The 26,803-nt window shown below is 50.4% G+C and overlaps 1 protein-coding gene across 2 annotated transcripts in view; it reads right to left on the bottom strand.

Annotated features, from left to right (window-relative positions):
* The window catches only part of IFT172 (intraflagellar transport 172), a 1,173,227-nt gene that overhangs the window by 492,362 nt on the left and 654,062 nt on the right, over positions 1-26,803 (bottom strand). For both annotated transcript variants that reach the window (XM_085613308.1, XM_085613307.1), the window contains one exon: positions 18,279-18,414. In XM_085613308.1, the coding sequence (XP_085469434.1) occupies positions 18,279-18,414 (136 nt within the window). The remainder of the gene's footprint in view (positions 1-18,278; positions 18,415-26,803) is intronic.

Consider the following 26,803-nt stretch of genomic DNA (forward strand, 5'->3'; position numbering starts at 1 on the left):
GTACAACAGACCGCAACTCCACTCGTGACGAAAAGCGTCGCCGAGCGAGTGCCGCCTTGGAAATTCCAACGCGCAGAACTGCTGACATTGCGCGTTCTCTTCGGTGGCGAATAGATCTAACCAAGGCTCTCCCCACTGCTGAAAGAGACCTTGCGCCACTTCGGAGTTCAGACGCCATTCGTGATCCATCATGCACCGGCGGCTGAGTTCGTCTGCTCTGGCGTTCAGAGAGCCCGCCAGATGTTGAACCACTAGGGTGACGCCCTGGTGTTCCAGCCACGTCCAGAGGCGCAGAGCCTTCTGACAAAGGGTCCACGACCCCACCCCGCCTTGTTTGTTGCAATACCACATGGCGGTGGTGTTGTCCGTGAACACCTGCACGACACTTCCCCTGACAGAGGGAAGGAAGGCTTTCAGTGCAAGCCGGACCGCTCTCAACTCCAACATGTTGATGTGGAGACGAGACTCCGCCGGAGACCAGAGGCCTCTGATCTCCGCCTCTCCCATATGGCTACCCCATCCCAGGAGGGACGCATCCGTCACTACGACATGCTCCGGTTGGGGTAGGGAGAGGCTCTTGCCCGTGACCCAATCGCGGTCCATGAGCCACCACTGCAACTGCTGTGCAGTGCCCTCCGAGATCAAGACATGGTCGGACAGGTTGCCGTGATGTTGGGCCCACTGAAACTTCAGGTCCCACTGCAGAGCCCGCATGCGCCGCCTGGCGTGATGCACTAGTAGGATGCAGGAGGCCATCAGCCCCAGAAGCCGCAACACTAGCCTGACCGAAACCCAGGATAGAGGGCGAAAGATGGGAATCAGGGCCTGAATATCCCGGACCCGCTGTTCCGGTGGATAGACCCGGAACTGCGCCGAATCGAGAACTGCTCCGATGAAGAGGAGCTTCTGAGAGGGACTCAAGTGTGACTTCGGCACGTTGATGGAAGATCCGCCGTAGTCTGGAGGTGGGAGACGACTGTCTGGGGCGAGCCCGCCTTCAACAACCAGTCGTCGAGATAGGGGAAGACTGGAACCCCTGATCTGCGCAGATGAGCTGCGACCACCGCCATCACTTTTGTGAACACCCGAGGTGCACTGGTGAGGCCGAAGGGGAGCACGGTAAACTGAAAGTGCTCTTGGCCCACCGTGAACCGCAGGTAACGCCGGTGGGCCGGCAGGACGGGGATGTGGAAATATGCGTCCTGCAAGTCCAACGCTACCATCCAGTCTCCAGGGTCTAGGGCAGCTAGAACCTGAGCCAAAGTTAACATCTTGAACCTCTCCTTCCGGAGGAAGGCATTGACGCTCCGGAGGTCCAAGATAGGGCGTAGGCCCCCTTTGCCCTTCTTGGGAACGAGAAAGTAGTGGGAATAACAACCACGACCTACTTCTGGGCTCGGAACGCGCTCGACGGCCCCCTTGGCCAAGAGGGCCGAAACCTCCTCGTGGAGAAGATTCAAATGATCCCCCGAGATACGGTGGTGCTGCGGTGGCATGGCTGGAGGGGTCGTCTCGAAGGGGAGGGAGTAGCCCCTTCGGACGATTTGCAGCACCCACCTGTCCGATGTGATGAACCGCCAGTGGAGCAGGTGATGGCGAACTCTGCCGCCCACTGGCGTGGAATGGGCCTGAAAGCTCGGACTAGGAAGGCTTTGAGGCGGATGCTGCCGGGGTGGATGTGGGCTGACCTCGTCGTCCTCCAGAACCGCCTCGGCGGAAACCACGTCCGCGACCGCGCGCAGGTTGGTTCTGCGGCTGGTGGCTAGGCGCACGTGAGGAGGCACCCCTTCCTTGGCCACGAAAGGGGCGAAAGGCGGAAGTTTGTGACCGCGGGGCCGAGAGGCCCAAGGACTTGGCCGTAGCCCGGGAGTCCTTAAAGCGATTCAGCGCACTGTCCGCTTTCTCGCCAAAAAGGCGAGTGCCATCAAAGGGCATGTCCATGAGAGTGCTCTGGACATCGCCCGAAAATGACGTGGACCGCAGCCAGGCGTGACGTCTAAGCGCCACTGTGGTAGAAATGGCCCTACCCAGCGAGTCCGTGGTGTCAAGCCCACATCGGATAGCATGTCGCGCTGCATCCCTCCCATCGGCCAGAGCCTGGGTAAGTCGTGTCCGGACCTCCTCCGGACACAGGGGCAGCACGTCCTCCACCGCATCCCACAGAGAGTGGGAATAACGGTCCAAGAGACAAGCGGTGTTCAAAGACCGCAGGCCCAAACTAAGGGAGGAGAACAGCTTCTTGCCAAACTGTTCCAGTCTCTTGGAATCTCGGTCCGGCGGGGCGGTCGGGAAAGAGGATTGGGAAGTAGAGGCCTGGATAACCAGGCTCTCAGGGGTAGGGTGTTGGGACAGAAAACTGGGGTCGCCCGGAGCAGGGCGGTGGCGCCTGGCGACGTTCCTGTCCACAGGAGGAACTGTGGAGGGCTTGGACCAGGTGCCCTGCAGAACGTCAATGAGGGCCTCATTGAATTGCAGCAGAGGCTCAGTGGAGCTTGCTGCAGACTGAAGCACCTCAGTAAGGACGTTAGTCCTCACAGCCACGGCAGGCAGCTCGAGCCCAAGGGCTGCGGCCGCCTTGCGCAGCACCACAGTGAAAGCAGCGCCCTCCTCCGAAGCCACAGTCGGAGGAGAGACAAATCCAGTGTCTGGAGAGGTATCCAGGCCACTGGCCTCCCCCAGTTCATCTGCCCAGTCCTGTGACAGTTGAGCCTGAACGGCCATAGGATCCTCGGATCCCTCCCAGTTGTCCCCATCATCCGATTCCTGGTATACAGGAGGAAGTAACGGAGCCGGGCGATAGATATAATGTGTCTCTAGCGGCGCAGAACGCGGCGTCCATCGACGCCGTACTGGCGCCGGGCCCGGAGTGGGACTGAACCGGGGCTCGACGTCGAGCGGAGTCGACGTCGGCGTCGGGGGTGGTACCGGTGTCGACGCCGGCGGAGGAGGCGTGACGAGGTCGACCGGCGTCGGCGGGGACTCGGGAACGGGTCCATCGGGCGCTTGCGGCGTCGAGGCCGGAGCCGTCAACGGCGCCGGGGCCGGAGCCACCGGCAGGCAAGGCAGCCCAGTCGGGTCCGCGGGGCCTGAAGGCGCGCCAGCGGGCGTCGACGGCGGAGCCAGGTTCCTCATGGCCGAGAGGAAGGCACTGACTTCCGCCGGCGTCGCGTCAGTCCCCGGGACCGGAGGGTATGGGGACGTGCGCGGCGCCTGCGGCGCCGCCGGAGCCGCGGGGGTGGAACCACCCTGACCCTCGGCCGAGTCGCGCGACCGGCGAGGGGAGTCCGAAGAGTGGTGTCGCATCTTGGACTTCTTGGAATGCTTCGACTTACCCGAAGACTTGGATCCCGACGACCGATGGTGACGTCGGCTGCGGCTCCGCGACCGATCCTTGGACCTCCTCCTGGACCGGGATCGAGAGGCGCGCGGAGCCGAGTGGCGAATCTCGAGAAGCTTACGGGACCGCTCCCGTCTAGCCTTCGAGGTCAGGGTCTTGCAGTCCGAGCACGACTCCGCGTCGTGGTCGAGGCCCAAGCAGTAAAGGCACCGGCGGTGATGGTCCGTAACCGACATCAAGCGGCTACAGTCAGCACAGGCTTTAAAACCAGGCATCCTACCGGCAACGGAGTCGAGACAAGATCAAAAAGGATCAAAAAAGTTAGTCAAAAATTGACTAAAGGGGTAGCTCTCCCGGATCTGCGCTTACTGGCGCGGAAAAAAGAAGAACTGACGTCAGCACGCGAGGGCGGCGTCTAAGTACTCCGACGACGTCATTCCGGCGCACGACGCCGACGACGGACGCGGAGCCGCAGACGACGCCTAGCGACGCGCAAGGGGTATTGCTGACGAAAAATCTTCCGGATCCAGTCTGACGCCTGGGGATATTCTAAGGTGAGGAATCTAACTAACGTGTTTCTTTCAGATTCATGAGTTGTGAGGCCCAATAGTACAGTTTTATGTTAGGCAAGGCGATCCCTCCATCGTACCAGTTCTGAACTAGTTTGCGCATCGCTATACGCACGGGCTTCCCATCCCAGAGCAGATTAGTAACTTCAGCGTCAATCTCTTTGAAGTATGCAGAGGGAACCGGGAATGGAGTGTTTTGCAGGGCATACAGGAACCTAGGTAATGCAATCATTTTAAAGAGGGCGGCTCGACCCAGTAATGTCAGCGATAAAGACATCCAATGTTTCACATCGCGACGAAACTTTGTTAGTGGTTCCATGAGGTTTTCCTCAATGAAATATGCTGGTTGAGGCGTGATGTATAACCCTAGATATCTGAATCCCCCGGTTGCAATTTGAAGCTTACAGCCCGGCAGTAGCTTCGGGGTGGGACCGTGTAGGACGTATAGGAGTGACTTCGCCCAATTTATAGTGTACCCAGAGACCCTCCCGTATGCAGTACAGATGTCCAATAGGCCAACAATGGAACGTGCCGAGGACGTCATATTAAGCAGTACGTCATCCGCATATAGCGAGATGCGGTCCTCCCATCCCCTTTCCCACCTCATTCCACGGATCACCGGATCCTGCCTTATCCATGCCGCCAGCGGTTCAAATACTAATGCAAAGAGGAGCGGCGAGAGGGGGCAACCCTGCCTCGTACCTCTTCCCAGTGGAAAGTCTCTCACGATGCGCCATATATGCATCTAAGGAGAGGATCACCGCATCTTCTTGTATGATAGGTATGCGGGACATTACTCCGCATAAACGCCTTAAATTGAGGTCTGTGTTACTGCCCGGCATGAAGCCCGATTGGTCCGGGTGTATCAGCGTGGCAGGGTGTGGTTGTAGGCAGAGTGCTAATGTTTTCGCCAATACTTTAGCTACAACATTTATTAAAGATATCGGCCGATATGATGTGCAATGTTGCGGTGGTTTACCTTGCTTGTGTATTGCAACAATCGTGGCTAGTCGCTGATCTCTCAGCAGTTCCCCTCTGTCTAAACTATCATTGTACATATTAAGCAGATGTGGCAGGATAGGTGTGGCAGCTTTTTTGTAAAATTCTACTGGTATTCCGTTGGGCCCCATTGCTTTCCCTGTATGGAGTGCTCCTAGTGACAACGCCAATTCGTCAGACGTCAGATCAGTCTCTAATTCTTGCATCGCTGTGTGTGACAATGTGGGCAATCGAATGTCGCGGAGAAAGGCCAGGTTGTCGTCTATTGTAGCCGTAGCTGTGGGTGTATAGATTAGCTCGTAGTGGGCCGTGAGCGTGTCTACTATTCGTTGTGGATCTGCAGTAGTAGTGCCGTTTTCCAAGTCTAGTGGCACCCAGCTGTTGGCTCTCTCCCGTCTTTCTAACCAAAACAGAAGCCTACCAGTCTTGTCCCCTACTTCGTATAACGTGTGTTGCGTTGCAGTGTTTCGAGCTTTGGCCGCCTCCCATACGTATGCCCTGTATTCCTGGTGGGCCAGAGTTAAATTGTGTGTTCCAGGGTGTCTAGATGTTGTTGCTGCTCCTGCTTATGTCTGGATATTAACGAGATGGTATGACCGCGTATCACTGGTTTGAAAGCCTCCCATAGGGTGGTCGGGGATGCTACTGAGTGCTCATTCTCAATAAAATATTGCCCTGTGGCCTTTAAAAGCCCCCTACCGATCACAGGGATATTAAGATATCCGGGGTAGAGTGGAAAGATTTGTCTCCGACCCGGGAGATGTGATGTGTATGTGATTTGAACCAGTGAGTGGTCCGATATGCCCCTGGGTAAGTGTAATATCTCAAGGATTCTCCACAGAGCCATTGCGAGAGTGAAAATATAATCTATCCTCGAAAGACTATTGTGGGCTCCTGAGTGAAAAGTATATTGTCGTTCAAGTGGGTATCTGGTGCTCCAGACATCGACGAGTCCCAGTGCATCCATAAACTCATTCAATTTAGGATTAGTGCTGGTAGGGTTTCTGGGGGTTTACGATCTATGTTAGCATCCATCGTGGCGTTAAAATCGCCTCCCAAGATGAATTCTCCCTGCGGAAGTTTCAACAAGAAGTTACCCAAGGCAGGGAAGGTCAGTTGGTGGAGTGCAGGTGGAATGTAAACCGAAACTAAGTTATAAATTCTCCCCTCCCACTGACAAGACATTGCTGCAAAGCGGCCCTGATCATCAGTCCACGATCATTTGATAATAAGGGGAAAGCTTTTATGGACCAGTATTCCCACGCTACGGGAGCCAGAGGTAAATGCAGAGGGGGCCACCATCTTGAAGCCCCATCCATATAAAGCTTTACAGGCCGATCCCATCAAGTGGTTCTCCTGAATCAGTGCCACTGCTGGGGCCGTGCGTTTAAGATATTGTAGGACCAGCCCTCTCTCTATCTTATTACCTAAGCCATTGATGTTCCAAGATACGATAGGCAAGGGGGGGGCCTAGTGTATCGGGAGTCAGCGAGTGTGCGCCCGTCTCGTCAGGTCGTGGCAGTGTGTGTGCCATGTGTAAGTGTAGGAGTCCACAAATGCAATGTGTCGCACGACATGGAAAACAATATTGTATAGCATATAGTACCTTCTAAGAGTTTGTGGATCTGAAACAACAAGAGGTAAATGCAGAGTGGGCCACCATCTTGAAGCCCCATCCATCTAAAGCTTTACAGGCCGATCCCATCAAGTGGGTCTCCTGAATCAGTGCCACTGCTGGGGCCGTGCGTGTAGGAGAGTAGGGTCTGCTTTCTATGTTCACCCCCACTTTTTGCTTTTGCTTCACTGGTTTTCGACTTAGATGTGGCTGTGGGCCTGCTAATCAGACCCACAGCCCAGCTGTTCTCTCTCTAAATTAATACTATGTACGTTAGGTGCATAACCCAATTGGTAGGATCACCTTATTGGCCCCTGTATAGTGTACCCTAGGTACCCAGGGCATAGGTGTACCCTAGGCCTACCAGGGACTGCAGCATGTATTATGCCATCCCTGGCCTGGCCTTCCATTATGACACAACTGGCTGATCCCTCAGCTGGGGCAAGGTCGTGTAATCACCCCTTGCTTAGGTGTAGTATTCCTATACCTACCATATATATAGACACATGTGTACCTATCAGCCACTCCTATGGCAGGCCTTAACAATCCTGGAGGCAGAGTGCTTGGTAACATGTGAGATGATGCTCTAGCATGAGCCTGTCTGCAGCTTTCGGAACCATGTCCTTATAGCTGTTCTGTGATATAGCCTACCATATACTCTTAAAGTACCTTATAATCTTAAACGGTTATGGTAACTATGGTTTGGCTTTATCGAAACATGTCGTGTAAGGTGTCTAACACTTTGGAATAATACCCCCATACCATTTCTGGCAATGAGGATATTATTACTCCCTTCTAGAGGGAGAAGACATGTTGAAACCTACTTACCCGGTTAAAGTTAACCAGAGCCCCAGCATCACAAAATGGATGCTGCTGCCACAGACACAAGTCTGACCTCCTGCTGCTGGGAGACCTTCCAGCGAGGGAGGCTTGGACAATAGGTTTCCTGCCTTGGGAGGTGCTAGCACCACCCCAGACAGGCCTTAGTGTATTGGGGCAGGGAGGGATGAAAGAAACTAGACACTGCCTGGGGCACACAAGGTGTCCCATGCATAGTCCAGTTCAAACCGGCGCTGGGGCACTCCAGCCCCAGCTCTGGCGCGAAACTGGACAAAGGAAAGGGGGTGTAACCACTCCCCTTCCTGGTCCCATCCATAGGAGGGACCTTGCAGGTAGCTCAGCCCACTAGCCCAGTATATCAGTAGGTAGCTGAGCCCTGCTAAATTAGATTAACCTGAATCTGCAACTTGAACAGAAACTCTGGACCTTCGACATTCGACCTCAGGAAGAAGACTGAAGAAATCTCCCTTGTGGCCAAGGAATGACCACCCTGGGCAACCAGGCACCATCCAGCGACCGCTGCTTGCTTTGCGACTGATCCTACGAGGGACGACTGCAGAGACTGCCCAGCGCCGAGACTTCCAGACACCTCTGACCCAGATCCACATCTGCAGCGAAGCTGAGACCCGTGGAGGCGACGAGGGACGTGGGACCGGCGACTTGCGAAAAGTGGCTAGTAACTGACTAGCGCGACTTCTGAGGCTTCCTCGAGGCTGTGCTTGGGGAATTGAGAAGCCCCAATCCCGAGCACCATCTGCAAAGAAGATCAGCTCCCCACACTTCACGTGTTCTGCGTGGGGCCCTTCTGCACCTGAGTTGCTCGACGTGTTGTCCGGTTGCTGGCCCGTTGGCTAGTAGCCTCTGCGACGACGAACCTTTGTTTTCATCTTGCTGGTCCGGCTCCTCCAGACTGGCACCCGCTCCTCTGTAAAAGAGAAGCACCCCAGACCTTCCTGGTCTGCACCAGAAGCAAGTCCTCCATCCTGCGTGGGTTCCGCTTGCCAAGGCTTGTTGGGTCCTAACTCGACATCGACGCCGCCGACAGCAAGAGCCTTCGTGGGACAGCTCGCCTACTGGTCCTGGTCGTCCTCGACGTCTCATGGTACCCGTGGCTGCTGCGACAAGCTTCACCTCTTCCCCTGCATCTGCACGACATCGCCTGGTTCCTTCCTGGTTCCTTCCCGGCTCCTGGCTGGTAACCTAGACTCTGTCCCTTCTGCTTGCAGGTATCCTTCCTTCTTGATCCCATCCTTGGGATCCACCGGACACTCTTCACTGACTGCCTGTCAGCAACTTTCCTTCAGGCATCCATAGGAGTCCACGACGAAACCCGACGCAAGTTCACACCTATGCACCCGCAGCCTGTGGGCTAGGTAACTTGAGTACTCCGGTGCTCACAAGGGTATTGACTATCCTAGGGGCTAGTTTCCAAGTCTCGACTTCCTAGCTATTCCAGAAGTGTCCTAAAACTGTTAATTTCTAATAACTACTATTTCTATCGACTTTTACGCATTACGCGTGAGTGTTTCCACTCTGCACCTAAATCCCGTGGGCCTCCCACTTCCTAACCTTTGGTAGTATAGTGTAGCCCCAGCGATTCCCTAGGCCTAGGCCTATCCTGTGTTCGTGACAGTGGTTCTTATACCACTTACTTAGTATATGGTTTGCGTGGCCACTAGGGCCTAACTGTATTACTTACCTGTGTGACTTAATGTATGCTTAAATAAGACTGTGTTGTACTTACCTCGAATCTCATAAAGAGTGCTGAGGGTTTGACTAGAATAAATACATTCTATTTTTATATATATCTGTTGTGGTGTCCTTTCATTTGGTATTCAAGGGATTACAAATGGTATAACAGCTGGCTTCACATGCCATTCAGAGTTTAGCCTAAGACTGCTCTTGTCCATGCTACCACTAGGATAGCTGGTCTATAAGGTTGACTTTACAACCAATCAACATAAGGGTTGTTTGGACTGATACAAGGTGTACACTAGAATTAGTGACATCATATATCAGGCCAACTTCTCACAGTGCGTTTAAGATATTGTAGGACCAGCCCTCTCTCTTTATCTTATTACCTAAGCCATTGATGTTCCAAGATATGATAGGCAAGGGGGGGGGGGGGCCTAGTGTATCGGGAGTCAGCGAGTGTGCGCCCGTCTCGTCAGGTCGTGGCAGTGTGTGTGCCATGGGTAAGTGTAGGAGTCAACCAATGCAATGTGTCGCACGACATGGAAAACAATATTGTATAGCATATAGTACCTTCTAAGAGTTTGTGGATCTGAAACAACAAAAACAAACATAAATCCGCAAACTGTATCCCAACACCCTCCCCCCTCCCTGCCTGGCGGTTCTAGAACTACCCGCCAACCCAACTGAGCAGAGTGCTTTGACCCCATAACTTGTACTGTTGTAAGGGGGGTTGAGTCTGCCAGTGACCCTCAAAAGTCTCTCCCTTGAATGTCTATACTGCAATGGCCATCACTATATAAAGCCAGTTCATACCTGGAAGGAGCGTCTGCCCATGCCACAGTAGTCTGGGTAAGTCAAACCCTTACATTAAGTTCTTTCAGAATGAGACTTGTCTTTTCGGTGGTCCATTACGGCGACAGCGGCCTCCCTGTTGACCCCAATTTTTGCTGAATTGCTGATGTGTTTGACTGAGTGTGCCCTGGGCTCCTGCTAATCAGGTATCCAGGGCCTGTGTTCTTTCCCTAAAACTGCATTGAAGCCTAAACCCAATTGGCATCTCTGGCCACAGGTCAGCCCCTGGTAAATGGTACCACAGGTACCCAGGGCACTGTGACCAGACAAGGCCTCTAAGGGCTGCAGCACTTATTGTGCCATCCATAGAGGTCCTATACCCTTGCACACACTGCCTTTGCAGGCCGTGTGTTTTGGTGCAGAACAAAGTGAAGTCTCGACATGGCACACATCGCTGTGTGCCATGCCTACAACCCACTGCCCTGGCATAGATCAGTCACCCCTCTAGCTGGGTGCACTATACCAGTGGTGAGGGTACAGGTGCATGAGCCTTGTACCCCTACAGTGTCTAAGTCCATTCTTAGAGAGTGTAAGTGTAGTGCTGCCATTAAGAGTATATGGTGCTGGGAGGTCGTCATTACGAACTCCACAGCACCATAATGGCTCCACTGAAAACTGAGACGTTTGGTATCAAACGTCTCAGCACATTAAACCAACACTGATGCCAGTGTGAGATTTAATGAACAATGCACACAGAGGGCATCTTAGAGATGCCCCCTGAAAACTAACCCACCACTAGTGTCCAGGCTGAGTGGCTGCTTTTAGCTGCCACCACCAGACTTGCTTCTGGACCCCTGAGTCGAGAGCCTGCTGCTTTCTGGGGCCTGAAACAATGCACATCCTGAGACGAGGTGCCTAGCCTCCTACCCCAGGATGGGCAGGGTTCACGAATGGGAAGCTTCAAAGGCTTGCCGCCTTTGTGTGCTTCCCCAGGCCACTTGCTGCTTCCAGCAACTGGTTGCCACTGGTTCTGACCCCCAGTTTGGGCGGGAGAACCGGCAGGAAAAACAAGTGAGGAAGAGAGGTGTACCCACCTCTGCCAACTCCACCCCTCAGAAGGAGGATGCGAGGTGAAGCACAACTCTCAGTCCACGCCATCTTGAAGATGGGAGGACTCAGCCAACCAGGGACAGGGTCATGCCCCCCTCCCACTGGAGGATGGCATAATAGGGGGTGTACCCATCCCAGGAAAGGGACCCATTGGTCCCTCCCTTTTACCTACCTGTAATGCCCATAAATCTAGTATATAGGGGCACCCTAAACCTTGCTTCCTCAGACAAGAACCTGCAACAAGAAGAAGAGGAAGAAGGACCGAACAGCAATGCAGCAGCTAACAACAGGAAGACGCCCACTGACTTGGCCCCACCCCTACCGGCCCGTCTCCCCCTCGAACCTGCTACTGCGAAATCCCCGGTGTGTCCTGCAGCCAGCAACCTCGCAAACCCCGGAGTACCTGCCTGCCTTCAACTACAAAGACTGTCTCCCGTGAACACCGGATTTGTTCATCTGCAACCTCTGGCTCCGGCCGGACACCGCGGATCCGCCCCACTCTGCACCCGCCATCCACGGTCTGAGCTCGAGTGGGCAAACACCATGAGGAGGTCACCCCGGTGATCCTGACGTGAGATTCGGCGACCTCTGACCTGCCTCAAGGCTCCAGCCAAAGTTTGCAGCCTTAATCCAGAAGGTCCCCCCAACCGCGACCAGGAGCTGGTAAGAAGATCCAACCCCAAAAGACACCCCTGCACCCGATGTCCCACGGCCTTGTGTGCCCAAACAGACGGTGCCTAACCAACCCCTAACTTCCCAACTTACTTCTCGAAGTGGTGGTCGCACCCAGAAGACCTTCGTCCCCGAGCCTGCAGTGCCTTTGCAAACCGGAGGCTCCCCATTGAAACCAACGCTGGTACAGCACCCTGCCCCCGGCCGCCCTAGTGCCCCTGACGGTGCACCTTTGGTGCTATTTTGTGTCCCCATTTGCCCTGAGCTAAAGTCCAGGAGCTTTTCTCCCACAACCCAGTGGCCTGCTTGCCAGCAGCCACCAACCGGAGGCCCCCTATCCCCCATCGGGTAACATTAGGCCTCAGCACTCTGCACCTGACCGCCCTAGTGCCGCTGAGGGTGTAACGAGTGCGCATCCTTGACCCTGGGGGAACCCTTTTTCTAACCCCAGAAGCTCAACTCCAAAGACCGAATACTTATCTGGTAACGGTTAACTTAATTTTTTCGAGACAGGGGGGCGTGGCTTGACGAGCCAAGATGGTGGACGCTCCTTGAGAGTGCTCCCGGACCCCTCCACCATCCGCCCGTAATCCACCCATCCAGAACGCCATCCGACTCTGAGACTGATTGCCGGTTCGTCGCTGCATCTCCGGCTGCACCCCCGACTGTGGAAAACTCTCATGGGCTGCTGTCAGGCCGGGCTCAGTCGGCCGGCCGGGACCTGCACCCAAGATGGCAGCCCCTCTGTGCTGATCAGCGCTACCTGCAGCCTTCGGACCTTGCTGTTTGTTTCCCAGCCTGGGTGCCCGGGGGATTGTGAGGGCCTCCCCCCGGGATCGGGGGCATCTGGAGGTGAGCTGCGGAATCCTGATCGCTGCCCGTGCCTCCCTCCCAGTGGCGGCTGTTCCGGCGCGGGCGGTTGTGGAGGCATGGCCCCGGTCGCCGGTGCTGCAGACGCCATGACTGGCGCAAACCCGTCCCCCGGCCTGCATTTAACAGGGACATCCACTGCCACTCCCCGTTGCCCCTGCGGTGGTGCTGCTGCACCATCAACCGCCACCTCGGCGGTAGGGGGCTAGGGACGATCGGATGCTGATCAGGCAGCTGGAGGGTCTTTGCCTGGCCGCCGCTGCTGAATACCTCACGCCAGGCAGAGTTGCCCTCTGACTGTGCCTGCTGGGGGTTCACATTGCGGATCCTTTGTGCCCGACGAGGCTGCTGTGGTGCTGACTGCTGCTTCGGGCGGCCAGGGGCCGAGAGCTGACGGTGAGCGGTGTTGGCCTGTGGTGAAGCGGCCTGTGTGTTTGGGAGCCTGACGCTGACTTATCCGGGCGGCTGGTAAGTCCCGGCGGCAGAGGGGGTCCCGTGCTGGCTGAGGGAGGCCCCCTTCTGCGCATGTGGGCGGCCTGCTGTGGAGCGGGATTGGATCCTGGTGGCCCCGCTTGTGGCCTACACGCAGTGTCCCTTCGTCCTGGTTGACCCGCAGCTCTCTTTCCGGCCTTCTGGGCCCTGGACCTGCTTGTGGCCGCTGGATTAGGGGAAGACTCTGAACTCCTGCTTTGGGAAGGGAGGGGAGGTGGTGTCGGCCGCCTCCATCGAGCGGCGGGAGGACTACGATGAGGACCTGTCTGCCGCCCCCGGCCCCCCATCCGCCTTGACCCTACACGCAGCGGTCCCAGGCCTAGTGGGGCGGTAATCCTCCGGACTGCCTTTAAAGATCTGGCCCTGCCCGCTCAGCCTCCAAGTTAGAGACGCTTTGGAAATTCCAACACTCAAAAGTGTGTGCTCAGTGGTGGTAAAAATATCGAGTACAAGGTTTTCTCCATTCGCGAAAGAGTTCTTGACTACCTACAGATTTAATCCTCATTCGTGACCATCAAGGAGTTGATTGCTAAGTTCGTCTCCACTGACACAGAGATCCTGCCAGGTGGCAAAGCACCAGGAAAATGTCCTGAGGTTCCAGCCATGTCCAGAGGCACAGTGATTCCTGCGAGAAGGTCCACAACCCCATCCAGTCCTACTTGTTTTAGTACTATATGGTAGTGGTGTTGTCTGTGAGCACGTGTACCAGCTACTCCGTGTTGGAAGGAATGAAAGCTTTTAATGCCAAGCAGATACCTCGAGCTCCAGCAGATTGATTTGGCAGTAAGCCTCCACCGAAGAGCAGAGACCTCACATGTTATGTTATGTTAAAACCATTTATAAAGCGCGCAGCTTATATGCTGTTGGAAAGTGGGTTATTGGTAGGGGCAAATGTATGTCTGCCACTGGCAATAAGGCCACTAACACATGATAGGACTCAGCATAGGTCTTAGAAAATTATTCCTATGCTCAACCCTTGGTAACGTGGCTGCGAGCAGACAAGCTTAACTTCAAAGACAGGTATGTAAAGCATTTAAAAACACCATTTCAGTAAATAATTAAGACCACACATAATAAAAATCATACCAATTTATATAAATAGGACATATTTTTATCTTTAAAATGACACCAAAATGATAAAAATCCAATGTAGGGAACCGGAGATATGAATTTTCAAAGCTTTAATAAAATATAGCATTTAGAAGATTATAGCACCATATTGCGATACCTGCTCGCAATAGACCGGGGCAAAGTCAAAGTTTCAGGTCGACCGCGATGGAACCCTGAGCGGCTACAGCTCCTGGAAGGTCCCAGTCTCAGTTTCTACCTTCACGCTTAGAAACTTTTCTGGAGCTTTATCTCGCGAGGCCCCTCAAGCTTCCAGCCAGTGGGATTCGGTGAGGGTTCGCCGGCTTGACTTGTGAAGAGGTCCCGATCAACTTCCCTGGAGCGGACTTGGAAAATTTCTCAAGATCGCTTCAGCGTGGCAACCCAGGATTCCAGGCCGGTACGCGATGGAAGACAGGCAGCTTGGCTCTCGCGGTTGCTCCCGGTCACCTTTTCTACAAGCGGACTTAGAAACTTTTCTGGAGCTTTTTCTTGCGGGGTCTCTCGATGCTCCTCAAGTAGCCGGATCCGGTGAGGGTTCGCTGGCTTCAAATTTTCTCTAGTCCCGGTCAATCTCTGGAAGTTGATGCATTGGAGCTTTTAGCGGAACAAACCTGGATGGCTTGGCCGGCTTGCGGTTGAAGGCAGGCAGCCTTGTTGACCAGGTTGAGTCAGTTCCTCTATGGAGCTTTTTTTCCAAAGTGGCTCCAAAGTCCTCCAAACTTCTTGAACTTCTTCCTGAAGTTCCTCAAGGGGTCCCAAAGTGTCTCAAACTTACTCCAAGGGTCTGGAAGCTCCAAGATGGTTCGTGAAAGTTGAGGACGTCAGTTCCCACAGTCCACTGGTACAAAACCCTTACAAATTAACTGATGGGTCTCCAAAGTGTAGATTTTGTTGGTGATGTTCCAGTTGAGCTCTTTTAACCTGTAGCTTTCAGGGAGTCCACTCTTTAGTTCTTTTTCAGAAAAATAATCCACAGGGCTGTTGTTTCAGATGGTACAGTTTTCAAAGGTCAGGCCTTGGAACTCTTTGCACAGCAAAACTTCTCAGCAGGGCACTTCTTGCTTCAGTAAGTTTCAAGCAGCAGATTCGGAGGGCTCTGCCTCTCTCAGATACTTATTCAAAATTCTCTGGGTCAAGCAGCAGGTCACTCCTGACCAATGGGAGCAGGGTAATTCCTCAAGGCGATGTCCACATCCTGTAGTGTGTGGCATTATGTTGTCCCAGAGTGCATCAAATCTTCCAAATTCACAATGGCTGATTTTCCAGCAGAGAGTCAAGACATGGCTAAACACCCCCCAGGGATGGCTTATTACCCTAGACTCTCCCACTACCATCTGCACATACCTTCCTTAAGCCTAGCCCTGACTCTGAGTCAAAAGTGTAAAAGTGTAACTGACACCCTGGCCTCTGCCTTTGAAGGGCATGGTTTACGAATCCAACCCCTGGCCTGGCATTTCTATGAACCAGCACCCCGTCCTCCCAGCAGAGTTGGTTAACCCCAGGGGCTCTTTATCACCTCTTCAAGGCAGCCTGGCTAGTCCCCTTAACTCTGACTAAGCAGCGCAGACCACTGGAAGGCTGAATTTGGACTTACAAACAAGAAAGTCTTATAAATTCTTGTATGTACACTTTAGGAGAAATTCAACAATATGATATTGTTAGATTTAGCAGTACTATTCTGAGAAGTCTTTGAACGATAGCTCTATCTCCTTCCTATCAGGAGTTATTATTTAATAACTTCCTGCAATGTTAACCTATAGGGCATGGGATTTGCAATGGGAAAAATGACTTGGGCCAGTTTTCTAACACCAGGACTTATAAAAACATATTTTATAAGTACTTGCCTTTTATCTACAGGACCCCACCCCATGTGCAACTAGGGGAGACTTTAGGGGTCCTGAATCTGTAGAAATATTGCAGATTCCTCTTCCCCAGTGCTCCTAGCATCAAAGTCGAATTTGAGCAGCACTTTACCAGAATGTGGGGAGTGAAATGCGAAATTTCACTTTACACAGGCATATCAAAACTCATTTTATAAGGGTGTACCTTATACATATCTGACCCCACTGGGGGTCTCTAATATGCGAAAACATTGTAGGTTATCTATTTTTAAGTGCCTCTACCACCAAAGTCGAGTTTGGGCACAATTTACACTTTAAAAGCAGGCCTGGCACCCAGGGCTGTTTTTAAACTGACCTCAGGCTTCAGCAGTGCACACATGCAAGTGCAGAAAAAGCTGCTGACCTCTAAACTGCCATGCCCCAGGGTACTGGGGACTTCTAGGTAGTTTCAATCCCCTGCCCAATTATATACTAGGGGCTTATGGGGTAGGTCATGCCAATTACAGGGGTACCCTACCATACCATAGTGTACCCTAGTGTATGATTAGTGTTTTAACTGTATTCCAATGTGTTCCTTTCAGCTTGGCACTGGCCCTGGGCCTGGTTAGGCAGAGCCCAGGGTCAGTCAGAGTCAGTTACCATCAGTACCAGTCAGCAAAAAGTTGGGAGATACCCAGGGCACAGGATGACTTTGCAACAAATGCCCACCCCAACCCAGAATTAATAAATAGGCCACCACTGTCGGCTCTGGGTGGGAAACGGAGGGAGTTCTACTGCAGACCCAACTGTGGTCCAATAACCATCACTGCAGATCTTTTGCAGTCTCTTAAGAAATCTGGATGTGGTCAGAGAGGTCCCCTTGATGTGGGGGCTACTGAGTCGAGGTCAAGCTCCAAAGACAAACCAGATGGGGTCTGTCACAAACATCTGTCTGTGACAGGAAGCGCAGGGATAAAGCCCACTGTTTTTTTTTTTAGGGAGGGGGCGGGGGGCATCTGTCCACACTAGAAGGCAGATTCTAAAAAAAAGACTCTAAAAAATGTGGAAAAACGTCCTGGAGGGGTACAACCTCCGTTTCAGAGACCAAGGCAATACCTATCATTTTTATTTTTTTAGTGAAAAAAGAAAGGTGTTTGTTGGTGACCAATTGTTGTGGCATTGACTAAACAAGTAGACAAGTGTTTTATTGAACATATTTGAGAATGCTCCAAGAGTGATCCTCCAGGCATCAAGGTTTTTACTCTTTTATCATAAGGAGTTAATGGCCCAAAAAGGTTGAACCTTCAATAATCACAATGAAGCCATGCCTTATAGTAATTCAAGTACCTCCTAAATGAGGTAGAGTTATAGATAATGCATGGTGCAGGCCTCCCAAGCAAAAACATGCAGGACCAGTGAATGTTTAACCCCATTTTCAGTTTGTTAAAGTGACTCAAACCACATTTGAGAACAGAGATATGCAGAAAACCACAGATCCTTTGGCTGTCCTCAAGTCTGAGAAATTGGGGACATATTCTGCAGACCTTGGAAATATTTACTTTTTTCTGCTAATCTTGAATATTTTCAAAACTGCACGATTATTTCTGCCTGAGATGAAAGACCCACAATGGAAGAATAGCCAAAAATGCAGGCACATAGGCCCAAAATGGCAGGCACATTGCAGCAGCTATAAAAAATAGTCGAGTAATGCTACTGGCATGGACGTCTTCTCTTCTTGAACCAGAGGATAAGCAGGACAGGATCTTTTATACGTTGTTAGCCGAAGATTCTCATTATGAAATCAGTTACGCTCCTGTACATGCTGTTCTCCGGTACTGTTATCTTACATAGGATCACATATCTGAAGCATTTCTGTAGTCAGACTGGGAGACTATGGGACTTCTAGCTCTTCCCATGAAGCTGGGAGTCCATAGGACCCCCAACTGGAAGACTGGAATGACTAAAGCATGTGGGACTATAAAACAATATCAATGCTTAAGACGAATAAAGTTACCTACCTTCAGTTCTCCAGCATTGGTGTCTTCCATTGATTAACCTGCTTGAATAATTTTCCATAATCAGGCTGGGAGTCCAGGCTCTTGGCTCATCAACGGGAAATGATTTGAGCATGTGAGAATATGAAAGGCACCAATGCAGGAGAATTTACCCTTCCCAGGAGAAGAAGATCCTCTTATATTTAGTTTCGGAAAAATCTTACCCTTTCCGAGAGCAGAAGATCAGTAGGTTTCCCGTCTGCAGAGTTATCAGCGGACACTCAGTAGCAGGTGAAAACCCATAAGCAGGTCCTTGTTACATGCACTTCTTTGCAGGTTTGTTACTTCAGTATGGCATCATACCTTTCCTAAGTGCTGGTGAGCGTCGCTGAGCAGTTCCTTGTGATACTTTCCAACCAGGCGGATCATGTCATCATACAACTTATGCTTCTTGTACATGGTGATGGCGAGGTCTGGCTCATCCACAGTGATGTATAGTCTGCAAGGGATGAGAGAACGGTATTTATCAAGAGACCAAAGAGGACTCACTTGCAGCTTTTATACATTCAGACAATGGAACCCACTATTGGCAAAGCACATTATTACACCATGTCGTGAGCACATGTGAATACTTGGGGCCTGATTTAGAAGTCGGCTGGGGGGGGGGGGGGGGGGCGAGGGGGGGGGTGATAACACTGTCACGAACGAGGCGGATATCCCGTCCGCCTTATTACAATCACATTCTATCCTATACAGATCTTAATACAGCGGACGGGATATCCATCACGTTTGTGACAGAGTATTCCCTCCACTGACTTATAAATCAGACCCTTACTAATTATCCCACTTGTGAATGTAGCACTCCCTAGTAAAAGAACAACTCCCATTTTTCATCCATTAATGTAACTGACTAGCCCAACCACATTAACTGAATACATTTCCCTTTCAATTAATTCTAACATCAAACACCCATTTGTTTTTCTTTCTCCAGGTACAGAACACACCTCTAACTATCCAACCAACTTCAATTGTAAATCACAAGAGGTGAGCAATAATTATCACTGTGACGGTGTCATAGAAAGCAAGGCCAAGCGCAAATAAAGATTACAACTAGGAGCTAAGCATAGAGAGCCATACTTAAGTGAACATGACAATTGCTTCGACATACAGTGTAGACTGATCATGGCTCCTTAATTCATTCATACAGTAGTGGCTAAGCTGGGAGGCTGCAGAGAGCCAAGCTGAAAATATTGAGAAGGGTTACTCTGCCCGCACATGGTACCAAGATCCAAACGGTACCAGACAATGTCTCTGATGGAGGTAGGGCTAGTGATAATCTTGCATCTTGCGCAATTGTCCCTAATTCATCTGAAAGAAGCATCCAAACATTGTCAAACCAAAATAGAATTAAAAACCTTTCATAATCAACTCCGACTGGGATTATTTTTTTAAGTCTGTCCAATACCTTTTCACCAAATGAAGCCATCTCACTATATTTCTTTAGATGACAAAATTACATCCCTTTGGTAATGGGTCTGTCTGATTGATACCAGATTCTCTGGCAGATCATTTGTCTTTGAAATCTAGCCAGATGTCAGACTGCAGCTGGACTTTTTCAGTAATCAGAGGTGCCAGGAGGCGCCAATGTACTCAACTGAGGAATGGCTTGCAAGGGACATATCAGTTCTATATAGGTGCCACAGAAGCCAGTGGCATCAGTTGTCCCCATTGCTCTTCCTCCACAGAGGCCAGGACAAACACAGATCCAGCAATCAAACAGAAAAAACAGAACCCAGAACACAAACGTAGGAGAGTGGAGGTGGTAAGGTGATGAGAGTGGAGGTGGGAAGGTGATGAGCATCTTATAAGAAAGAACGTTACTAACAATAAACAACTTATCTTTCCACTATATTTATGTCTTCCTGCAGAGGCAACTCCCCAAGGGGCAACTGCATTGTTGTTTTTTGGGTTCGTGGATTGATCATGGTTATTAGAATAGTTAATGCAAATATAAGCAACAAAAAACTAGGGTATTTTATATTTCCCACACATAAGTACTAGCTTTTCTTTAACATTGGCCACACTCCAAGTTATCCACCTAGACTTTGTTTAGGTCGATTCAAAGATCTTTAGAAGCATTTAGGACACTTATTTTTAAGTTTACTAATAGGGATATAACTAAGTAAGCTTGTGTTCAAATTTACTTTTCTATAACACCTTGGTACCCCAGGAATGCTCAACAAAAAACAGCCTATGCTCAGTATGCATACAAAATATAGCCACTCATAATATACTCAAGCTTCCAAACAAAAGTATCCCCAGCCGTCAAAGTTTTAGGTGTTTTCAGTGGTGTCCAGTTGACCGATTGTTGGATCACTAGTTTTTGCCTGGGGAAACAGTCCACTTTACTTGAGTTTAGGTACCTGTTAATGGCCAAACTACACTTTTGCCTGGGTGAGGTGTGTGGGGACACCCTACAGGATCAGGATACTTTGGAGATAGTTTGGAGACGGTGCAAGCTCTAGATGTTCTTCTTGCTTTTCCCCTGAGCAGATAGGGTCAGGTGACCCTTTAGCTCCAGAGCAGCCTCAATCCTCAGAGCCCCTCCAGTCAGTTGGGGCTTGCCCAAGGTTTGCCTAGAATCAGGTTACTGCTTCTAAAAAGCACAGTCCACTGCTTTCGTCTTTCATCAAGTCATAGCAGCAACATGACTTTGCAAGTTTATCAGACATAAGAACTGCCTAGAGAGAGGATTGCAATACAGTAGAGATTCTACTCTCAGACTTCTCGTCTTCTCCATTGAACTGGTCTGTAGGCCTCCCCCACATCAAGACAAAGAAACTGACTCAAGCCCTGCCTGAGAGGTCGAGTACTTATTCTCCTCTATTGGTCAAGCCAAACTACCAGACCAACCAGAGGGTCTCATACATTCAATGACCTCCAGTCTAAGACAAGCACAATGTTGTTCATGAAAGACCGCTTTCTCTACCCAGTGTCTACTGTGGGACCAGTTCTAGCTGGTCACGGTAAAACATGTATTCACCTCAGTATGGAGGGCCAGGTCTTTTCCCAGTGCCATATGAAGTGGGCTCAACAGAGGAAGCAGTGAATGGGCGAGTTTCACTCAGGCAGGGGAATCTACAGATCAATAAAGGAATGGGGTGATTAGCTTCCCAACCACCAGGTACCCCAGGTTTCAGTAAGAGGGGCAGAGAATGTGGAATCCTAGTCTCAGATGTCAGAGATGGCAATCACCTGCTTAGCAGAGCGCAAACACTGGGTCCAACAGACCCTACCAGTCACAGTCCATTTGAGAACAACATATCTTTCATATGCGAGGGAGACAGCCTTCGTAAATGTCTCATGCATGATGAAATCAAAGTACACATCGTCTGAGGTCTTGAACAGAATATTTGCTGTCAGGAGCCAGAAGACTGACTCCCACTGGGGTACTGGTAAAAAGGCCAAAATATATCCACCACCAGTCTCCGCACAGCGTGAGTTGAGAAGCCAGTGGTCACTCTCACTCAGAATGAGGTGGCGTGGGTACACTGGCTTCAGAGCACATCTCTGTGACAAAACTTAAAAGAGATGAAACACCTCCAGTAACTTGCATGGTGTCAAAATCACGGGGTTAAAACCCAGGGCTGTTAATAAAAATGTCACAAGGCAGGATAGCACAGCTTTCCATAGTCAGGCAAATGACTTTCATTCCAACAGTGACCATGCAGGAGGTGGATCAGGCTCAGCTTTCAACTGCACTTCTAAGTTGAGACCAAATGTTTTGTGAGTGATTGGCAAAAGTATGCATTACTCACAACTGGTTGTTTGGTTTACATCCAAACTAAGGCCCTTCTGAAGAGCACAGATGAGACCACCGTTCTCCTCATTAAATGAGCCCGAATAGCTTCAAGCAACTTCTTATACAATTTGAAATAAAACTTTATGTAAAGACTTACCGTTCTGGTAAAAAAATCTTCCTTCCTGTTGGACCTTTCCACATAACAGCAGAGGACCCTTATTTGGCCTAGTCCAAGAATGATCAAAAGAAGCCCCATAAGAACTGTTAACAGCACTAAATTCAAGTGGGGAGATAAAAGGTATCGGGGATGCATCCCACAGCCCCTTAAGAAATTAAAAAAACATTGGAAAACTTCATAAAACAACCTTGTTCATGAATACAAAACCCCAACAGAAAAAGCTGATGATGATGACAGATGCAAGTCTGTTTGGGTTCCTGAAGAATCTAGGATAGTGTTTCACAAACTGTGGGTCACAAGCCGATTTTTGATGTGTCACAAAGGTCCACGCAACAACAAAAGAAGTCTTTAAATTCTGTATTTATCATGCCACATTTGCAGCGCTTACAATTCAGAGATGAAATATCAGGGTAGGTCCTCTGAGAAATTGCTGCCTATGTTTTTTTTAACATAGGGACTGGTGTTTACAAGCTCCTCTCACTTTGAAGTCAGAGAAAGGAAAGGAAAGTGAATTATGTGACAACTTTGCTGGGTTACAGGGAGAGTGAAAGGAAATGCTGTAAAATGTAGTTTTATGTAAAACACAACAAAATATAAATATCTGTAAATGAACTGTACACGCTCAGCAGTTAGGTAAACAAGAATTAAGCCCATTTGTTGTAATTCTGAAGTATGATGGAAACAGAGATTTTAATACGATCAAATCACTATTTGATGATGCACAAATGATAAATATTCACTGAAACCCAATTTCCACACATTATCATTTGTGTGCATTATAGTTTTATCAGTACAAATCTTAGGTCTGTGCACATTTAGTGTCATTTCAATGCAAAATGTGCTGTCTGTAAAGGACAATGCACTCCCACACGATGCTTTAGCTATAACAAAAATCGCCTGCCTCATGTCCGTTAAAGCTAGGTGGGTCAAGAAAGTTTGTAGTTAAAAAAATTGGGTAGTGATTCTAAAAAAGGTTGGGGAGCACTATTCTAGAAGAGCAGGTGGTGACAGAAAAGAGTGGAAGTCAATAGCTCAGTTGACAATGAATGCAGATCCCCAAGACTGCCTGTAGGGAAATCTCTGCAGTCTAAGTAGCTTACATTTTCGTTCTGATGAGTGATAACTAAATCTACCTTTTTATATCCCATGACTTGAATATCTCTTACAAGACATCCACACTCCAATCGCTTTAGTGGTTTGCTCACAAGAGCCTGACAGAGAAATCCACATTCGAGTTTTCCATCCCAGACAGATAAACAAAGAGGTCAACACTCCTGTTTTTTCTTGGCCAAGAACAACAGAGTCTAATCTGCCTCATAAAGAAGCCTGACACCTACTCTTACCTTTTAGTTGCACTGAAGGAAGAAAGAAATATAGAATAATGCAAATTGCTGTCGATTCAAGTTGCTGCCATAGAATTTTTACTTTTTGCTGTTTCAAAAGACCATTCTGTGTGTAAAAAACTTTAAACAAATATCGCCTGTATAATTCTAACTCTAACCTGCTTCATCCAAGTCTTCTTGTTCAGTTAAACACTGCCCTACGATTGCGCATTAGGATTCAAACATTGCGGCTAACAATGCCGAAAGGAAGTGTGAGCCTCCAACACTGCGGCCCCTTACATTTTCGCTCTCAATGAGAGAAATGATTGAGTGAGTCGAAAACGGTGTATGTTCTCCTATTCGTACAATCTCAGCTGAGCACCTGCTTGTATTCTTAGTAGGAAATCTTTCTGTGAGATGAATACTAGAAACTTATGTGTAGTAGAGTTTAAATTTGGGTCTTGCCTGTATTTGTCTCCATCAATCATTTCTGGAGGACTCTGTGACAGACTGACTGCAATTTCAAGACTATTAATTTTCCATTGTTAATATCCCCTTCAGAATCTGAGTTCAGCATATGGGAAGTCTTCTTTGACGAGACTGACAATATTGTTCAGGTATTTTCCATCCTACAAATCGATGTAACTAAGGTTTTCATGAGGCCAGTCCAGGCCCAGTACTTCCCCAAGCAAAAGGTTGTAGGGCAGAGCCCAATGAAGGTGAACCCTGCAGATCTCAGTGGGCAGACACAGTGTATCTTGTTTGTGTAACAAAATGAACAAGTGACTTACCTTCAGTAACGCTCTTTCTGGTGGATACTCTAACTGCAGATTCCTCACTTTTTGAATATCCCCAGGTGTCAGACTAGATCAGGAAAACAAACTGATCCACATATAAGGAACACCCATCCACGCCAAAGTCAGTTTATTGTGTACTCTTGTCTGCGCCCTCAGACGTGGAGTCCATCAGCAAACTGGAAGGACCAGTGTGCTGATTCCTAACCTGGGACCTTTTTAGATGGGAAAAAAAGGAATCCATGGCACAGAAAGAGGAGGTGGGAGAGCAGTTAGGAACCTGCAGTTAGATACAGCATCCTCCAGAAAGAGCATTAGTCAAGGTATGTGTTTTGTTCTTTTCATGGATACTTCTAACCGCAGATTCCTCATCTTGTATCACAAAGCAGAACCTCCCAATTTGGAGGGTCTGTGGAATGGATCAGTTCAAAACTCCTGAGAGCGCCGAATGGGCAAAAAGCTCACCTGACAGACCGGACTGTCATGGCAATAGCGCTACATGAATGTGAGCACTGGTGCTCATGTAGCAGCCTAACAGATATCCAGGACAGGCACTCCGTGAGCCAACACAGTGGTAGCAGCCTTGGCATGGGTGGAATGAGCTTTCAGACCTTCTGGAGGCTTATTCTTAGCCAATGAGTAGCAGATCTTAATACAGAGAACTATCCATTTTGCGATGTTCTGCCTCTGCACTGCCTTGCCTTTCTTTGCGCTGAGAATCCCCGCAAAGAGCTGATCATCCGCCTGATAGTCTCTGGTACAATCAATGCAGAAACGGAGTGCTCTTTTGGGATCAGTTTACAAAGTCTCCACCTTCTTCTTTCGAGGGGTAAGGCATAGTAAAGTAGGTCGGAAGGGTGATAGCCTGTCTGACATGAAAATATACCACTACCTTGGTCAGGAACGCAACTCGGGTTGTCAACACCAGTTTGTCTGGAAAAAGGGTGCTATGAGGCGGCTGCACTGAAAGGGTCTGAAGATCACTTATGCGATAAGCTGATGGTACTGTGACAACCAACACCGATTTCAGGTCAAGAAGCATCATGGACAACTGTACATTGGCTCAAAGGGTGAACACATTAGGAAAGTATGAATCAAATTTAAATCCCAATGTGGCATCACAAATGGTTTTGGCGGAGGCGTGGCCAAGACACCAGACATGGCGGACGTGTGAGCCCGGAGCTTCATCCCCGCCGGTTACTAATCCTGTTATTAGATCGGCACCCACAACTTGAAGACGGCGAAAACGATTCCCCCCAACAAGATACATCGGGGGGAACTCATCGGTGGCCCGAGATTGCCCCTACACCGGGTCGAGAGACGGACTTGGGGCACTGACGCAGAATGAGCTCAAACGAGCCAGCTGCGCAGACGGGAGGCTGCGCTGAGACCTGCAGCGGCCCCGGAGCCCATCGCATGCATAATCTGCCTCGCAGGCCCCCCTAGAGAAGAGTCGAGCGCACGGTGCACCAACAGGGCGGACAAGAAGGCAGCTTCGATGCAGCCCTGAGGGAGGAGCCGAACGTGCAGAGCACTAGATCGGACTGGCAGTGCGGCCGGGGCGTAGCTGCCAGGTTGGGGAGACCGCCGACGTGACTGGAGGAGGACACACGGCACCAGGCCTGGAGGCAGCGATCTGCCTCCTGAGCGGTGACATTTGCGGAGCACTGCAGACGCAGGAAAAAATCCAAGGTGAGGCCTGGAGAGAAAGACCTGCTTACTGCCTCGCGCCTCCCGCTGGACCCCGCCTGCGGCGGGCGATCGAGGCCCTGTGGCGCCGGGTGGGGGCGAGGACCTGCTCCCTGCTTTGTGCTGTTTCCTGGGCACTGCTTGAGATCAGGGTAGGAGACCCTGGAGCGCTTCATCGGCCAGCGGGGACCCTGAAATAACTGACAGGCTGTGTGCTGTATGACGACTCGTGGGGGCCGGATGGATCCAGGGCCCTAGGTGCCCACACGCTGAAAAGAAGACGTAGGAGCAAGTAAGGACTGCCTTACGTACCACCGGCCACGGGGCTGGGGCACGGTTGGACTCGGGGTGGACCTGTAAGTGGGCCGAGGTGGACGAAAGGTGTGGAGGTGTCAGGGGCCTGAGAATGAAACCGCGCTCACAATCAGAGACAGAGCTGACCTGGAAAGGGCTGCAACTGTGAGTGTTGCTGGGCTAAGGCATGTTGTGTCTGTGTATGGGATGTAGCGGCAGACCGAACTAGAGCAAACCCGGTCCTCCCTGGAATCGGTGCAGAGGAATGGACAAGGCCAGTTGACGTGCCACCTCCACATGATAGTTTTCGCTGGAATAATAATAATAATAATAATAATAAAAGGATTTATATAGCGCAGAGAGAAAACATAAACTGTAACCCTACGGGTATCCAGGCGCTCTGACCAGACAAGATTTTTTATCGCACGAGAGGACAAGTCGGAGACTTTACGCTGCTGGGAACAACCAGGTTTTGAGGCTCCTTCTAAATTCTATCAAAGACTGCGTTTGTCTGAGAGCTGGTGGGAGCTCGTTCCAGCTTTGAGCTCCAACCACCCTGAATGCCCTCCCTCCTAGTCTTGCCCGTTTAAAACTGGGCTGTGCCAGCAGGTTGGCCTTGGATGACCGCAGCTGCCTTACCGGGGAATACCAGGCAAATCTTTCCTGGAGTGGGATCGGGCCTAGTCCATGGATTGCCTTGTGCACCAGGCACAGAGATTTAAAACGGACTCTTTCTTTAACGGGTAACCAATGTAGATCTCTGAGTGCCTGGGTGGAGGAAGAGTCAAACTTACGACCAAGTGCCAACT

This window comes from Triturus cristatus, chromosome 6, assembly GCF_964204655.1.
Source record: "Triturus cristatus chromosome 6, aTriCri1.1, whole genome shotgun sequence".
Classification (NCBI taxonomy): domain Eukaryota; kingdom Metazoa; phylum Chordata; class Amphibia; order Caudata; family Salamandridae; genus Triturus; species Triturus cristatus.